Source organism: Alexandromys fortis, unplaced genomic scaffold (assembly GCF_014885135.2).
Source record: "Alexandromys fortis isolate MF-2015 unplaced genomic scaffold, M_Fortis_MF-2015_v1.1 scaffold_31, whole genome shotgun sequence".
Lineage (NCBI taxonomy): Eukaryota > Metazoa > Chordata > Mammalia > Rodentia > Cricetidae > Alexandromys > Alexandromys fortis.
In genome coordinates this window covers 11,467,308-11,484,684 of record NW_026067974.1, presented here as the reverse complement: position 1 = coordinate 11,484,684, position 17,377 = coordinate 11,467,308, and the positions used below count along the sequence as shown (strand labels likewise).

The 17,377-nt window shown below is 43.9% G+C and overlaps 1 protein-coding gene across 2 annotated transcripts; it reads left to right on the top strand.

The window, feature by feature from the left end:
• The first annotated feature begins 4,596 nt into the window (after nucleotides 1-4,596).
• On the top strand, nucleotides 4,597-11,011 carry Krt40 (keratin 40). 2 transcript variants are annotated; one of them, XM_050156927.1, is made up of 7 exons: nucleotides 4,597-5,025; nucleotides 6,356-6,438; nucleotides 6,734-6,890; nucleotides 7,915-8,076; nucleotides 8,161-8,286; nucleotides 9,322-9,542; nucleotides 10,603-11,011. In XM_050156927.1, the coding sequence occupies exons 1-7, from the start codon at nucleotides 4,597-4,599 to the stop codon at nucleotides 10,700-10,702; spliced, it is 1,278 nt and encodes a 425-aa protein (XP_050012884.1). In that variant the 3' UTR covers nucleotides 10,703-11,011. The 2 variants fall into 2 exon arrangements, with proteins under 2 accessions (XP_050012884.1, XP_050012885.1); XM_050156928.1 differs by lacking the exons at nucleotides 6,356-6,438; nucleotides 6,734-6,890.
• The last annotated feature ends 6,366 nt before the right edge of the window (nucleotides 11,012-17,377 follow it).

Below are 17,377 nucleotides of genomic sequence, written 5' to 3'. Positions count from 1 at the left end.
TCTCTCTCTCTCTCCCCTCTCCCTTCCTCTCTTCTCTTCTCTCTCTCACACAGATTCCTCCCTCCCTCTCCCTCTCCCTCCCCCACCTTCCCTTCCTGACTGCTAGGCTTGTCTTAAAGTCTGGTTGACATGCCCCTCCCATTTGAAAAGTCCAGACATTTTTTTTAAGATTTTATTTTTAGCACAGTTTTATTCTTAATTATGTGTATTGTGTCTGTACCTGTGTGTGGGTGTGTATACATGAGTGTAGATGCCTGCAGATGCCAGGAGAGGGTGTCAGACCCTCTGGAACTACAGTAACAGGTGGTTGTGAGCTGCCTGACATGGGTGCTGGGAACTGAACTCAGGTCCTCTGGAAACAACATTCATCCACAGAAGAGACAAAAATAAATCATCAACATCACAAGATGAACGTTGCAGATTCAACAAGGTCCTGATGCAGCATCTGAAAACTAAAAGACAGAGTGTTGACTGAAGGAAACTAGACAAAATTATGCACACTGGGTGACTTTGTGCACAAAATTCCAGCATGCAGAACAGTAATGCACAGCAGCAGAAATCACTGCAATGTTTACCTTTGCAGCCAAGTGGAAAAGGGAACAAAATGACACTTCAGTGCGGTGGGGAAATGCTAATGTCTTGACCAGGATGAGGCCGACATAGCTTTCTCAAAACTGCACCTAGCCATATAGGACATTTTTCTTGACAAATTATCTTGAAGGGAGAAAGTGAACACGCTAGCAATTATGCAGTCATTGGGAGCCAGATGTGTCACTTAGCAGCATTAAATTTTATAAAGTTTAAAAAAAGTCTGGTATTATTTTCTTATTTTCTCACTTTACGGCAAAAACAAGTGAGACCCGCAGGATCCATACCTAGAGAAAGAAAATACAGCTGTATCAAAACAGAAATCCCTATTAAAGTAAATGGATTTATCATTAGCATTTATTATGGTCTGTTATATGCTAAGGACCAGAGATAAGACATGGTATGTCTTAAAAGAGAATCTGTCCAAAACACACCAATAAGCCTAAAAAAGGAAACCACATATGAATTTGTGTGTTTTCGTTTGAATTTTTCTTTGAGAATTCCATACATGGCATTTTGAGCATATTCATCCCCTCCCCCAACTCCTCCCATATCCATCCCCCTTTCCTGATCACCCAACTTTGTGTTGTTGCCAACCCCACCCCCGCCTTCTTTTTAAACCCATCAAGACCAAATTGTGCTGCCCAGATACCCTTGGATATGTGGCCTTCCGCTGGACAGTGATCAACCTATCAGCGACAACACCCTTAAGGAAAATTGATCTCCTGCTCCCAGAAGCCACCAATTGCCAATAGCTCCTTGACTAGGGGCAGGACCCTGTGCTCACTGCTCCATGCTCAGATTTGGTCCGGCTTGAGTTTGCATGAGTCTTCTGCACGCTGCCACAACCGCTGAGCTCCTCTGTGCAGCTGCCTTGCTCTGTCCGGTAAACACTGTCTCCTCATAATCATTTACCCCCTCGGTCTCTTAGAGTCCTTCTGCTCCTCATGTCCATAATGCTCTCCCAGCCTTGGCGTGAGGAGTCCGATATGGATATCCCAACCCAAGGCAGCTGGATGCCCTTTTTTTTCCTTTTTTTTTTTTTTTTTTTTTTTTTTTTTTTTTTGGTTTTTCGAGACAGGGTTTCTTTGTGGCTTTGGAGCCTGTCCTGGCACTAGCTCTGTAGACCAGGCTGGTCTCTAACTCACAGAGATCTGCCTGCCTCTGCCTCCCGAGTGCTGGGATTAAAGGTGTGTGCCACCATCGCCCGGCTCCACTGGGTTTTAACATGAAAGTTGAGCCACGAAAGGAAGGGCAGGAGAAACAGTACCACGAGCTTGTACAATGGCTGGAGCTTGGTTTTATGAGGTGAGTGTAAGGCAATGAGGTACCTATGAACCAGGGAAGACCCTGTTTGCCAAGGTAGACAGTTTGTGTTGTATTGATGAAGAATAAAAATGGATTTTCAAAAGCTTGTTCTGGCAGCAGGAGTTGATGGATGTCCTAAAACAAGAGCACATCATAAATGAAATAGTCGTGGTCGCCATCATGACCTTCCATGATATCTATTTGTTTCCCTGCTCCCAATGGTTTCTTCTTCTGAGGACTGCAAGCTGCAGATGTGTGTGTGCCCTGGCCCCTTTCCGTGTTCTCAGAGCATAGCTACTCCTTATTAGACAAAACTGCCGATCTATTCAAAAACCAAAATGAATAGCTGTGTCCCTCTAATGCAATAACCAGCAGCCAAAACTCTCCAATCAGAACTTAGGTTAAGACAAAGAAAATATATTCTTTATTTTATCTAGAGTTAATTTGAAATAATAACATACAACATTATAACACTTTTTGGAGGTATGTTTTTGAGACAGGGTCTTGATAGGTAGCCCAGACCATCCCCAAACTCCTGATCCTTCTGTCGGTTTGAGGCCGACTTGGTCTACAGAGTGAGTTCCAGGACAGGCTCCAAAGCTACACAGAGAGACCCTGTCTATCAAAAAGAAAAAGAAAAAAAAGAATAGGAAGACTATATGACACAAGGATTCAAATAACTTGTGAACAGAGAATCCTGGGATGTTATCTTATACGCTTGTACATTCTTCTCATTTTTATTATTTTATTTACATTGGCAGCTACCTAGGAAACCATGCTCAAAAGCGAGAAAAAACTGTTTGGATTATGTAAATTCTCACTTGACCAGAGCAACCGATTTTCTTTCCCTTATGAAGAATCTTAAAGGGACTAGGGAGATGGCTGGATCAGGAAAGAGTTTGCTGCACGAGTTTGAGGCTTTGAGTTCAAATTCCCAGCACAAAAGCTGGCACACCGGTACCTCTGTAATCCCAGTGTTCAGGGTATGGAGGAGACAAGGTCACTAGAGCTCACTCGCTCGTTATCCAGCTTCCCCCCGAATGCGTGAGCTCCTGGTCCAGTGAGAGACCTTGTCTCAAAAGTTGAGGTGTCACATGCCTTTAAACATATCATTCGGGAGACAGATTCAGGTAGATCAATGAGTCCGAGGCCAGCCTGGTCTATATAACATAGTGAGTTCCAGGTCAGCTAGAGCTATATAGTGAGACCCTGTCTCCAAAAGAATAATAGTAAGGTAAAGAAAGAGCAATTTAAGACATCCAAAATTAATCTGTGGCTTCCACATAGACATAAGCATACATGCATGCATACACATGCACACACATGCACAGGTACACACATACAGGGAGTGGGGTCTTATTGACTCTGGAAGCGATTTTCTGTGTACTTTTGAAAGCAAGATAAAAACCACAATTAAAGCAAAAACAACATGAAAGTGTACTCTATAATCGAGGTGAATTCCTAGAACACATGCAAAGTAGTTCTGCCTCAAATCTGCATCCACCTGGTTCCATACCAGAGGATTTTACTCACTGCTGTTTGAAACAGACATGACGTAATCAGATGTTCCCTAAGTTCCAATAATCTTAACTTTCACGAAATTGAGGCTATCCTACATAAACAGACAGATTCCATATAACAGGTGGTTAGATTTTGTGGCTTCCTTAGCTCTGTGCCTAGGTACAATCAATGAGGTTTCCCAAATCTTCCTCATAATTTCTGTCTCCACTGTCCTTAGAAACACAGGTAAGGACTGTGGCTGTAGTTTGTGGTATATAATATATGTAGCCTGGACAATACCTCATGTTGAAGCCCCAACACCAACATAAGTAAATAGTAACAGCTTTTTTAAAATAGCATAAGGAATCTAAGATGGAAATATGTGAAGGCAAAGCTTGCGTGTATGGCCATCCTCCCTGGGCATACCCAATCTCGACAACTAAGCAGGGCGGGCATGATTAGTGCTTGGCTAGCGGTTGAACATTTGAGATAACCAAAGATCACAATTCAGATCCTGACAGCCAGTTTCTACTTTGATCACAGGGCACACTTATACTCATCGCTCTAGAAAATGAACACACGGGCTTCCCACTCAGTATACACCTTTTTCTTTGCCATGAAAGCACAAGCTTCAAGCATACAAACACACACACACACACCACACACACACACAAGCATGTCAAGGTTGCTAGCCATCATGACCATTTTCATGGTGGTTGGTAGCACAAACAAATGCATGCAATTTAATGAGCTGTGGTGTCTATTTATAAAGTAGACAAGAGCAATCCGTTTTCAAAATCAAAAACCTATGGAAATATTATTTTCTGTATCTCTCATGAGCGCTACCTAAAATCACTGATGGCTTGATTTTTCGCTTTGGTTCCCAATTCTTTCAAAAGGATAATGTTCCCGATGGCCATTTGCTGAAATAAGGATTGTACCCAAGCAGCATGTGGAAATGGCGTTAGTCCCGACTTAGTAACCTGAAGTTAGCCTCCTTTTACAAGGCATAAAACTTCCTCGGTAAATAGCAGCACTAATGAGATGTTTGTAGGAAAACTGGCCCCCGTGGTGCTAGAGAAAACATCGGTGTGTCCTGTAAACACCCATTTGAAGGGTGATATAAAGGTCTCAGGAGGGAAGGAAACGTTTGGAGTCATCAGCCATACGGCATCCAGTCTGTTCATTCCCTCTCAGAAGATGGCTTCCGACGGTTCCCCTGCGTGCTGCTCTTCTGAGCCCTGTGCGGCTGCCTCGCCCTGTCCCACCGACACGACGTGCCTTCCCAGCACGTGCGCCACATCCAGATGCCAGACCCCGAGCTTCCTCTTCAGGGCTCACCTCTCGGCCGGCCGCCTCTCACCCTGCTACTTCGCCAGCAGCTGTAGCAGTCCGTGCCTGGTGGGGAGCTGTGCCTGGTGTGAGGAAGGGGCGTTCAACAGCAACGAGAAGGAGACGATGCAGTTCCTGAATGACCGCCTGGCCAGCTACCTGGAAAGGGTGAGAAGCCTGGAGGAGAACAACGCCGAGCTGGAATGCAGGATCCGAGAGCAGTGCGAGCCTGATGCCCCATTGGTGTGCCCAGATTACCAGCGTTACTTCGACACCATCGAAGAACTCCAGCAAAAGGTTGTGTGTCTCTAATGCTCTCTTTTGGCCATTCCTGATTTCTTTCATAGTTTTAATGGAGCAGGTTGCTTGATGGATGGAAAACACTGGGATTCCAGGAGCTAATATGCTGCCAGAAAAGAGGGCCATAGATGACGACAAGGAATGTCTCCATATCAGCACTATTGAGTGACTATAGAAACGTCATCTCTCTGCAGAGTTCATGATCCACAGACAGAGAGAAACTGGACTATGATATCTAAAATCTGTTCTGTGTATACCATTGCATATTTATATGCTTTATCAAACAGATATTGAATACCACCTATATTAGTTCACCTGGTAATCATTTTCTTTTCATGTGGATGTGTGCATACATGCGGGGTTGGTGGCGGAAGTGAATGTATGTGCACTTGTGGAAAGAATGTATGTATGTGTGAGGAGGCCTGAGGTCAAGGACAAGTGGCTTCTGCTCCCCGTCTTGTTTTTTTGAGACAGAGTCTCTCAAGGGAGCTGGAGGTCACTGATCTGACTGGCTAGCCAGAGTCCCAAGGTTACTACTCTCTCCACCCCACCCCTGCCCCCAGGACAAGGGACAACAGGCACATGCTGCTAGACTTAGTTTTTTTTTTTTTCCACGTGAGTTCTGCGGGATTGCACCAGCTTCCTCCTCTTGCATTGTAAAGGCTCTACTGGCAGAGCCATCTCTCCTTGTCCAATGGATGAATATCTATGACCATAGACAGAGATGCAGCTCTAGTAAATACTCCCAGAGGAGGAAACCAACAAAGCTCAGGAGGCAATGATGACTGCAAAGCGTCTTGTCTTGAGTCGCTTACAAAGGAAACCTTAAGCCGCAGAGATGGCAGAGATTCTCGGCAGCTGGCAGCAGCATTGTCCCGCTCATGAGCAACCTGAGTTCAGTTCCCAGCACCCATATACAGTAGCTCACGACCACCCACGATTTCATCTCCGGAGGACCTGACACCCTCTTCTGACTGCCTAAGACAATGTACAAGTCTGCACACACAACCACACACAGACCCACAATCACACACATACACACAATCATGCACACACAAATAATTGGAAAAAAGGATAAAATCTTTTTTTGTTGTTTTTTTAGAAAGAGAACCTCCTTTATTTCTATATTTTGTTTCTGAATTGGCACTGCATGGTTTGGTTTGTTTTTTTTTTTTCTTCCTGGGAGAGTTGACAGGAAACACAGGTTGAAAGCGATGGTATGTTCACTGGCAAAGACTTCCATAAGCTAATGATTGGCACGGCTGTTAAAACAGACATGTGGGTTTCTCCCAGAGAGCTGTTGATTCCATGATGACTTACCTCTTAGATACTGTGCACGAAGGCAGAGAACTCTAGACTTGCCGTTCAGGTGGACAACTGCAAACTGGCCGCTGATGATTTCAGGTCAAAGTAAGTCCGCTTATACTTATTTTCTCAACCACGCTGTATTTTAGATGTACATTTTGCATGTTACGTTTTAAATCTAATTTGAAAATAATAATGGTTCCAGTGAGAGAGAAAATAATCCCCGCATAAGATATATTTTTAAACTGAGAAACTCGAACTCGCCATCATTTGGGATACAAGGGAAATTGTGGCATATGGATTCCCCGGAGGCCACAGGTCACTTACCCTGTACCCCAGCACTCTGGTCAGTGTTTAGCCAAGTCAGCCCACCTCCCCTCTCTTTCTCTTGCTGGTAAAGGTATGAGAGCGAACTGTCTCTTCGTCAGCTGGTGGAGAATGACATCAGTGGCCTTCGTGGGATCCTGGGTGAACTGAACCTGTGCAAATCAGACCTGGAGGCCCATGTGGAGTCGCTGAAGAGTGATCTCCTTTGTCTTAAGAAAGACCACGAAGAGGTAAGCCAAGTGGCTGCTGGGACAAGGACGACAGGAAAAGTTCTACTGAGAGATTTCATGGGTAAACTGTACTGGGGCAGACACTGAGCAAGCTGGAATAAAACCAGAGGCATGCCTACTGTGCAGCCTACTGCGCGGCCTACTGCGCGGCCTACTGCACGGCCTACTGCGAGGCCTGAGCGCCCAGTGTATCTCAAGGTAGATGTGACAGACAGTGTGTGTCATTTGTAGGATCACCCTCAGCAGGAGGTGAGGCCACTCTCTCACCAGCCCTTGCTTGGGTGGAGAACTAACTCCCCTAATGTCTATCTCCTTAGCTCTACTGTACAAGAAAATTGAGCTGATGAACAGGCTGCGTGCCCCCTGCCAAAGAAGAGATAAATTGTCATGTGATATTAGGAGTAGCATTTTTAGATACTGTACATTTGTAATCCTGTTTCTATTATAAACTGTTAAGAAGGAAAAGCAGAGTTATGTAACAAAGTAAAACAAAAATTTATACTTTGAATATTTTGGTGCTAATAATAGCTAGGAATTATAGATGCACACCTTAGCATGCATCAGGAATTTTATAAATTTATTGTTTAACTCTTCCCTGTCTCACAATAACTCTCTGGGGAAGAGAACAATATTATTACAGTCATTTTTCAGATGAAGAAACTGAGTCACTTGAATCTAGCACGGAGAGTGGGCTTGAGAAATGGCCCAGCAGTTAAGGCTGCTTCTTGCTCTTCCAGGGGACCCAAGATTAGTACCCAGCACTCATAACTGTCCCCAACTCCAGCTCCATGTGGCAACAGACATAGACATGTAAATTTTAAAACTCTTCCTTAAACAGAAGTAATCAAAAGAGATTCAACCAAGAGAATCTGAGCCAAAACTGCCCAGACTGTTACCCCCGTGCCAAAAATCAAAATAGGATTGCTATTTTTTTTTTATCAAATTGACATCACACACACACACACACACACACACACACACACACACACCACTCTGGCATTCTTTACCCCATTTCCACTCTCAGGAGGTCAACGTGCTTCGTGAGCAGCTTGGAGATCGGCTCAGCGTGGAGCTGGACACTGCCCCCACCATGGACCTCAACAAGGTCCTGGATGAGATGCGATGTCAGTATGAGACCGTGCTGGCCAACAACCGCAGGGATGCGGAGGAGTGGTTCGCGGCTCAGGTCAGTGCTCACCGGAAAGGGCGGACTTCCTGAAAGGAACTGCGGGCTTCCGGTAAGGAGCACCCTAACCCCACTGTGTTTCAGACTGAAGAGCTGAACCAGCAGCAGATGTCCAGCGCCGAGCAGCTGCAGGGATGCCAGACTGAGGTGCTGGAGCTGAAGCGCAAGGCCAACACTCTGGAAATTGAGCTCCAGGCGCAGCAAACCCTGGTGTGTGGGACAAAACATGGCATCCCGTGTCATCAGCATGCCCAGAAAAGTCCAGGGAGATGCCCCCAGTTCACACAGCAACTCTGAGTGTCCAGCTAGCCAGGGTGGCAGTTCCCTGCCTTTCTCCACATACATTGATAGTGCATATTGGAAGCAGAGTGACAGATCAACAGCTTTCTTGGTCTCCCCAGGGTGTCTTGCTGGTGCCCCAGGTCTAAGTATGTCCCCAATACCACCCACTAGAAACAAAAAGAGTCTCAGAACACGGTGGAAGCAGAGAGTTGAGCGGAAGGCACTTAAACTTAACAACAGATTTTAATTTCCTTTTATCAATGGGCAATTTTCCAGTTTCATCGTCGTGTCTAAAACACACACACACACACAAATCATTTCCCCAGTGTTCATACTACAGCTGAGATCTACACATTACCACACCCCTCCCCACCCAAGCAACAAGAACGCACCATGCAGTGAAAGTCACATACACCAGGTTCCATCAGGCATTCGCTGGGTTAGGTCCAAGGAGTATACCTACCTAGATAAGCCACACCTGAGCTTTCGGCACGGTTTAATCTAAGGCAGAAGACACCTTCCCTAGCCTCACTGGACAGGGTGAGGGGGAAGCTAGAGTCAAGAGAAGTGAGTTCCAGAATGTTCTGCTGTTCTCAGTGGCAATGGAATCCAGGTGGTTGAACCCCCAATCTGCTGTCATTGCAATGACACTGTGCTGCTCGTCTCTGCCAGGGGCTCGGACCCAGAGTGGCTTCCCAGATGCTGTCAACCCTCCTTAAGCCACACAAATAAGTCCTAGGGGACAGCAGTCATAAAGATAGAGGTGACACATTTAAAGGCCTTGAGTAGTTTTCAGGGACAGTAAGTGTTCCCAACTCATTTCGCCCTCCCAGCCTCCCCATGACATGGCTATAGAATAAAACCGAGTCTCTGAGAAGTTAAGTAACTGAGTCTCAGAGCTGGAAAAGGGGTACTGCAAAGGTCTGACACAGGGTCCTTCTGAGAAGGTCTTCCTCTCCGCAGACAGAATCTCTGGAATGTACCGTGGCAGAGACCGAAGCCCAGTACAGCACACAGCTGGCCCAGATGCAGTGTCTGATTGACAGCGTGGAGCACCAGCTGGCTGAGATCCGCTGCGACCTGGAGCGGCAGAACCAGGAGTACCAGGTGCTGCTGGATGTCCGGGCCCGGCTGGAGTGTGAGATCAACACGTACAGGGGCCTGCTGGAGAAGGAGGATTGCAGGTAAGTGCCACGGTTCTGCAGTCCCCCGAGTCCTAAAGGAGAATCCTGTTTCCATGAGGTCTGACCATGGTCAACCCCCACTAACAGATTTGGGGGGTTCTTTTTTAAAAAAAAAAAAAAAAGAAAAAGAAAAGAAAAAGTGAAGAAAAGGCTTGGCTAGGTGGCTCAGTGCGTGTTTTAGTTACTTCTCTGCTTCTGTGACCAAATACAAGTTAAAGACGAGAGTTGATTTTGGCTATGCGTTACCAGTGAGCAAGAGTCTGTCGTGGCAGGGCAAGATGGCAGCAAGCCTCAGGCCAGATAGCAGGATAAGGAAGTTTAGAGATCATATCTTCAACTACAAATGCAAAGCAGGGGACATAAACTGGAAGTGGTGCAAGGCTAAAAACTCTCAAAGCCTACCCCCAGTGACGTACTTCCTCCAGTAAGCTGCAACCTCCTCCCCACCACCACCAGAAAGCCACACCAATCGGGAACCACCTTTTTAAATATCCGAATCTATAGGGGACATTTCTCATTCAAACTACCACAGTGGGTAAATGTCCTTACTGCCAAGCCTGATAATTGGTGGTCGGTGGTCGATCCCTGAAACCTACGTGATAGAAGAAGAGAACTGACTGACTCTATGTGACCTACACACACACACACACACACACATCTCTCTCTCTCTCTCTCTCTCTCTCTCTCTCTCTCTCTCTCTCTCTCTCTCCCTAAAAAGAAAAGGCTGAGGCTGAGTCTATGATAGTGGAAAAGCCCAAAAATATCCTCAAGTTCTGAAACAATAATTTTCATAGATGACATTCCCACAAGAGGAAATTGGGACGGTGCGTGATATAACATTTGACAAACTACAGACAGGGGGTTGCACAGCAATCCCTACTGCAGAACGTGTAGCAGTACTGGAGGTGGAAGTAATGACTGTCCTGGGTCCAAAGATAGCACAGGAGAGAGACAAATCCCAGGCCTCTCCCAAGCACCATTTGTAAGGCAAGTTGTGTTCCTGAGACAGCATGCTGCCAAGATCCTCTTGCTAAACTTAGTTTGAATTGGTCTTCCCCAGGCTCCCCTGCAATCCATGTTCTACAGTGCCCACAGCCAGCAGCACATGTGAGCCATGTTCAGCCTATGTGATTTGCACAGTTGAAAACTGTTGTGCGTGAATATTCCATCTCCAGCAAGGTGGGTGGAGAATTGCTGTTGGTGCTCAAGAAAGAAGTCCAACCTCAGCCAGGCCTCACTCAGTAGGGACACGTGGATCCTCCTCGGAGTCAAAACCTCAGCCTGGCACACCCAGTGCAGAAACAGGGATCCGCCCAGTTTATAGTGCCTGACAATCAGCCCTGAGCGTCTGGGTCTGTTGATGATGTCTTCTAGCTTAAGCAGGAGTGTGGTATTCTGAAAGCCCATAAAGCATTCTTGCAAAATCTCCAAATAAAACTTGTTTCTTTTCTTTAGGATGGTTAAGTGTAGTTTAGTAACTCATTGCCATTGGTCATAATGGCCTTTTAACAGAAGAGAATTTGTCTAAACCCATGACTCTGGTTTGAATTTGCATAAATTCAAACTGAAAGTATCTTCAGCCCTCAGATTAGATAATCCATGAGAAATGTTGCATATCTATCTAAAAAAAAGGTATTTGTATGTATCTTTCTCAGAAATAAAATAACATTTATTTTACTTTTAATTCTAAATGTGCAAGGTTTTCCTATTTTATCTTTTGCATATTAAACAAAAATACTCTTATTTCCATCCCATGAATGGCCAGTATTTAGTCAGGACTTCCAGTTTTCTTCTTATAATTGGTTTTTCCACATAGGGGCAATTATACTTAACAGTTCATATGGTTATATAATTTTCCCCTTGTGTTATCTAAGCATTTTCATCCTAATTTAAAAGAAAACATTTTTTGTGTTTATCATTTTAGTGGTTGGGTTGCTTAATATATGAAATGTTACACCTAGGTATGAAAACAACTATTTTAATGCATTTTAAAAGCAAAGTAGAGCCAGGTATGATCTACTCCGATTCACATCTGCAATCTTAGCAATCAGAGGGGAAAAAGCAGCATCAGCAAGATTGCTTCCATTCAAGACCAGGTTGGTGTAGTATGAAACTAAATCTGGTGTCCATAGTTTCAAGACTGTAGAGCAAGGAATACATAATGGGCTTCGAGACTATAGAAAAAAGCTATGCAGAAAGAAAGAAAGAAAGAAAGAAAGAAAGAAAGAAAGAAAGAAAGAAAGAAAGAAAGAAGGAAGGAAATGTCCAGAAAGATTAAATACATGTTCATTTCTTTATTCTTCCTTCTAAGAGAAATCCCCAGGATTCTTTTAATGTAATGTTTTATTAATTCTTGGAGAATCATACATGAATGTGATCATATACGTCCCCACCCCTAACTCCACACAGACCCTTCCCACCTTAGTGTCCTCTATTTTCTTTTAACCCACTTAGTCCAGTTGCTGCTGTCTGAATATTCACGAGTGTGGGGCCATCTACTGGAGCATAGTCTGCCTACCAAGGACCACACCCTTAAATAAAACTGACTCTCCCTCCTGAAGAAGCCATCAACTGTCCATAGCTCCTTGGCTAGGGGTGGGGAATTGTGGGTCCCTCCTCACTCCATGGTGCAATGTTGACTGACATCCACAGCTGGAGCAAGCTCACGAGTGCAGCCATCCTTCCACGCTCAGATGATGCTTTTGGCTTCTGGACCTCGGGCTCTTACAATCTTTCTACTGTCTCTTTCATGGTAGCCCCCGAGTCTTGGGGGCAAGTTCATGTTGTAGATGTCTCATTTGTGACCACACATTTCCCTGACACATATTCTTTGCACTTTGCCTAGCTGTGAGTTTCTGTGTTGACCACTATGCACTACATAAAGAAACGTCTCTGATGAGGCCTGATAGCTGCACTCGTCTATGGGCACAGAGATGTGAATTTAGAGGGCAGGCTGATAACACATCCATTTAGCAAAATAGTGGCAGGAGATACGCAAATTAACTAACAAATCTTCTGGTTAGTACCAACACGATTTCTCTATGACCTGTGACCATAGGGTCTTAGTGTCTTTGGCAATAGGATTTTATCATTAAGTCCGGAGAACCCCTGCAATTCTACAAGAAACAACTGTAATACGCTGAAAAGTGGAAGAAGTTAAACCCTCTGAAAATTAGAGGTTCAAAAGATGACTTTGAGGTGGGACTCCCAGATTTCCTTTTAGCCTCTTATATCCCAAAGCAGGAGCTGGGGGTGTGAGGTAAACATCCCAGTAACATCAATAAGTATAAACCAGAAAATGATGTATCAATGGAGACCTTGAGCTCTCGGGATAAAGAACCAGAAAGGGACCACCTAGAAAGATATAAAACCTTTAGATACTCAGATATAAAACTTTAGATACTCAGCCCAAACAAATGCCACAGGGACAGATCATTTTGTCTGTCACCATGCCCACCAGGAAAGGCCAAGTGAAAAATTCAGACTTCTGTCTTTTCCAGGCCACTAAGGCCACTGGAGTGAAGTCAGAGAAGGCTAAGGAAGGGGCCCAGGGCTTTCATTTTCACTGGGTAATACTGAGAAGACTATATGGTGAGCTTGGACATGATGCCTCATTCTAGCTGTGAGAAATCTTCAGGGGTGATATCCAAGGAAGTCTAGAGATAAGGAACAAGAAGGGCACACAGGAAGCAATAATGAGGCGCTATCCCACCCAGCCAGGTAGTACCTGGAAAGGAGCCTGAAATCTCAGCCTTCTGGCACTAAGGAAGAGACTTCCCATTGGGTGTTAAAATAGGAAGTGGAGAACCCAGGACTCCATGCCTCTTTGGCAGCATGAGATAGTATCTCCCATTGCTTTTGAAATGATGTCAGGGAGACCTGTTTGAACAAGATTGAAATGACAGCCAGAGTCTCACAATAAAATATCCCAATGTTCCTGTGTCTATCAAAATTTATTCGTCATTTCAGAAGCCAGGAAAATGTCAACTCAAGTGAAAAGGTGCAAACAATAGATTCCAAGGTGCCCCTGGAGATGCTAGAATAGCCCAATGAGGGATTCAATGACGTCATCATAGAAATGCTTCCATGACTGTGTTCTGACTAGCTTCTTCAACCAATGGAACACACAGCAGTGGCTCCGTGAAGACATCAGGAAGAGCAAGAGAAAATTTCAGAACTGAAAAATGCCATCAGTCCAACATGTGACTCTCTGGATAGGCTTAGCAACAGAACTTCGTTAGTGTGCCAAAAAGAAAAGAGAAGAAAAATCTTATCACAGAACAGGGAAACACCAACCAGCCTGAGCAACAAAGAGAAATTAATCCAGAAACCATGGAGCAATCTGGGGAGCTTTGGGACCAGATCCGAAGGGCTAAGCTTCATATCCCCCATCTCAGGGAGGGGAAGGAAAGTGTATTTGAAGAAATAAAGGCTGAAACTGTCCCACATTTTACAAAAGTCAAACAGATAGACTTGGGAAGATACACCAACATCCTAAAGGATAGATTTAGAAGCAAGAGTTCACGCATGATATACGATGACAAACTTCTGAATACCAAAGAGCAAGCGTTAAAATAAGGATGAGAGAGAAATAAAACTTCACCTACTGGAAGAAAAACTGTTTAAATGATGGTAGATTTGACACCATAAACCATTGTGCAAGTTTTTGTCATGGATATGAACACCTGAGAGTCAACAGCTTAAAGTAGGAGAGATTTATTTCTGATCATGGTTTCAGGGTTTCAGACCATGGCCAGCTGGGTCCATTGGGCCGGTAAGACATGCTGAGTGTGCAGCAGAGAATGGTCAACTCATAGTGACTAGGGAGTGGAGAGACAGACAAACAGGAAGATGCACACCACCTCCAGTGACTTCCTGCAACCCGACCCTTCCTACCTCTTCAAGCTTCCCCCACTCCTCAAAATCTTGGCACCGCATGGAGACCAAGCCCTCAACACCTGAGTCTCTCCAAATCAACACAACCATGGAGGCCAGTAGGAAGAGGCACAATTTTTTTTCAGATGCTAAAAGAAAAGAAATTATCAACACTTATGTATCTCTATGTTTATGTGCTTATATATTCGGTCAGAAGATGACCGCTTTAGAGGCTGGGAATGGAGCATGGTGGATAGAGAAATTGACTTGCATCCCCAAAGCTCTGGATTTGATGACAATACTGGACTTGGTGGTGCATGCCTAGAATCCTGACACTCCAGAAGTGGACAAAGGAAGGCTCCAGAGATCACATCTACTGTAACTACAGAGCAAGTATAAAGCCAGCCTGTATATCCAGTTGTAGCAACATATATGTGTGTCTGTCTGTATGTATGTATACATATATATGTGTTATTAATTTACATTAAGTGTACAAATTGGTGGGTCTCCTTGTAACATTTTCACACATATAGACAATGTATTTTGATCACACTCAACACCCTTACTGACCCTTACACCCTCCCCCAGGTCCCTTTCCTCTTCCCAGATTGCTCTCTGTTGACTTTCATGTCTATTTATTTCTAGATTCCACACACTATGAAAGAAACACGATCCGATCCACCCCCCAACCCCAGTCTGACTTATTTTGCTACCATGGTGATCTCTAACTCCACCCCTTTTCCTGCAAATGACAGCATTTAGGAGATTGCACAGAACTAAGATGGCCCAATGCTTTGATGTTAATTTCCTGATTTTACATCTGTAGTCTAATTAAATAAGATGTAAGTACTGAGGCAGCAGAGTTCCCAGGTCCTTGGCATGTTTTCCTCCTAACTTCCTGTGCATATGGAATTAATTATTTCAAAATCTAATTTTTAAAAAAAAACTCAGTAGACAGCTAAAAGATAATTCCTCATTTTTTTCTAGTTCTCTTTTGAACACTCATAAAAAATATACTAATAGTAGTTAACATAGGTTTAAAGTAAAATCAAATTTCAGACCTAAAACTTTATATCAAACTTATTTAGACAACACATCTCTTCTAACAATAAAAAGTTGTGAAAATACTTAAAATACTTTCCAGACAAATTCACATCCCAACTCTAGTATTGCTCCGATGATAAAACTGGTAAGAAACACAAAGCGCAATGCTAGAAAATCGCAAACTACAGCCATTTGGAAAGTTCCAGCAGATAAGCGTCTTCACAGGTTGTTTGGCTATCGCCCGCCTGTTCTCTGTCTTCACCATACTTTTGTTTCAGCTGTAAGATTATAATATATAGAGTATTATTTATATGTAGTTAATTTCAATATATCTTATATAATGTATTTTTATTTATCATAAATGTCTATTTCTGTATGTTTGTTTAACATTTTTCTCAGTACCTATAAACACTTCTTGGAGAACTGTATGAGTTTCCCATCAGAAAGCTAGTCACAGCTAAAAATCTGTTTGTCTTTGGAAAGTTAGAGGCTGTCTGTAGCTGGGCGCATGTAAACTCAAAGCAGGAAAGTCTTTCTCATGGGTGGTCACTTGGGGGACCCCACCCAGTTGCCTTTAGGAACTCACAGCCCTTTGCATAGTATTAAACTGGCATTATTCTAATGGTTAGCCCCAAATCTAACCTGTTTTTGAATGCCCCACCCACCCCACCATTTACAAATGATGTTAAGCTTGGAGAGTCGAGCTTTTTTGGCGATAGCCCACTTGCAGAGGCCGAATGGCCATGCCTTTCTATCTCCCCACAGTGATTTAAAATCTCTAAAATTGTAAGACCTTTTTTATCTTACCTCACAGACATATAATTACATTTGTACTGCAACTCAAATACGCTTTTTTAATACTGGAAACTTATAAGCCAATATTTATGACTGACACAAATCTAGATCACTATGCACTGTCCAGCTCACCCGACACCCCACAACAAATTAATTGATGCCAATGATGCTGAGGCTGCTGACGATGTTGCTGCTGCTGCTGCTGCTGCTGCTGCTGCTGATAATGATGGTGATAAACCAAGAGCAAATTCTACACAAAGGGCAGGGATGCCTGTCAGTCCTGGGTGCCTTCACATCTCAAAACAGTGCTGAGGGGCCTTTCTCCACCGCATTTCAGCACTGCGCACGTGCACATTACACAGTAGGTGTTCTGGATTGTCAATTAGCTAATTGACAATTAATAAAAATTTACCCAGTGGAAATGTAAAAGGTTTCTCATTTTTGTTAAGAATATAATGTTTCCATAGTATTCGTAATTTATTTAACAGACTGCCTGGAATTTTAATACTTAGTGTTACATAAAAATTATGGCAACCTCTCATCTGTAAGCACTCACACACACACACACACACACACACACACACACACACACACACACACACACTTGCATTCTATGGTCCATGGCAGCACACCAGAAGGACTCTAATGAAGAACAGTGGCCTTGAACCTCAGCTCTAAGAAGTATTCATGACTTGTGGAGAACTCATGACTGAGTTCCTCTCAGCGTGTATTTAGGACAGTCAGGTCTTACTTCACAGCGGGAGTTATGTTTGAATAATACGTTGCTAGGCAATATTTTTCATTTTGTGAACATCAGAGTGTAGTTATGCAAACTTGGGTGACTGGCCAGTCAGGCCTCTTGAGGTAATAAAAAATGTGGGAAACATGAGCTAAACGAGGCTGCTGCTGTGTAACACAACATCCTACTTGATGGGAGTTTCACAGTTGTTCTGCCCTTGAGACAGGGTATAGCCATGTAGCCCTGGCTCTCGTCAGACTCACAATCCTCCTACCTTAGCCACCCAAGTGATGGAATTACAAGCACGCACCATCATTCCTGGCGAGCATAAGGCTTTATAGTAAGCTGTTCTATAAATAGAAAGAATGTATTCTAAAACGAT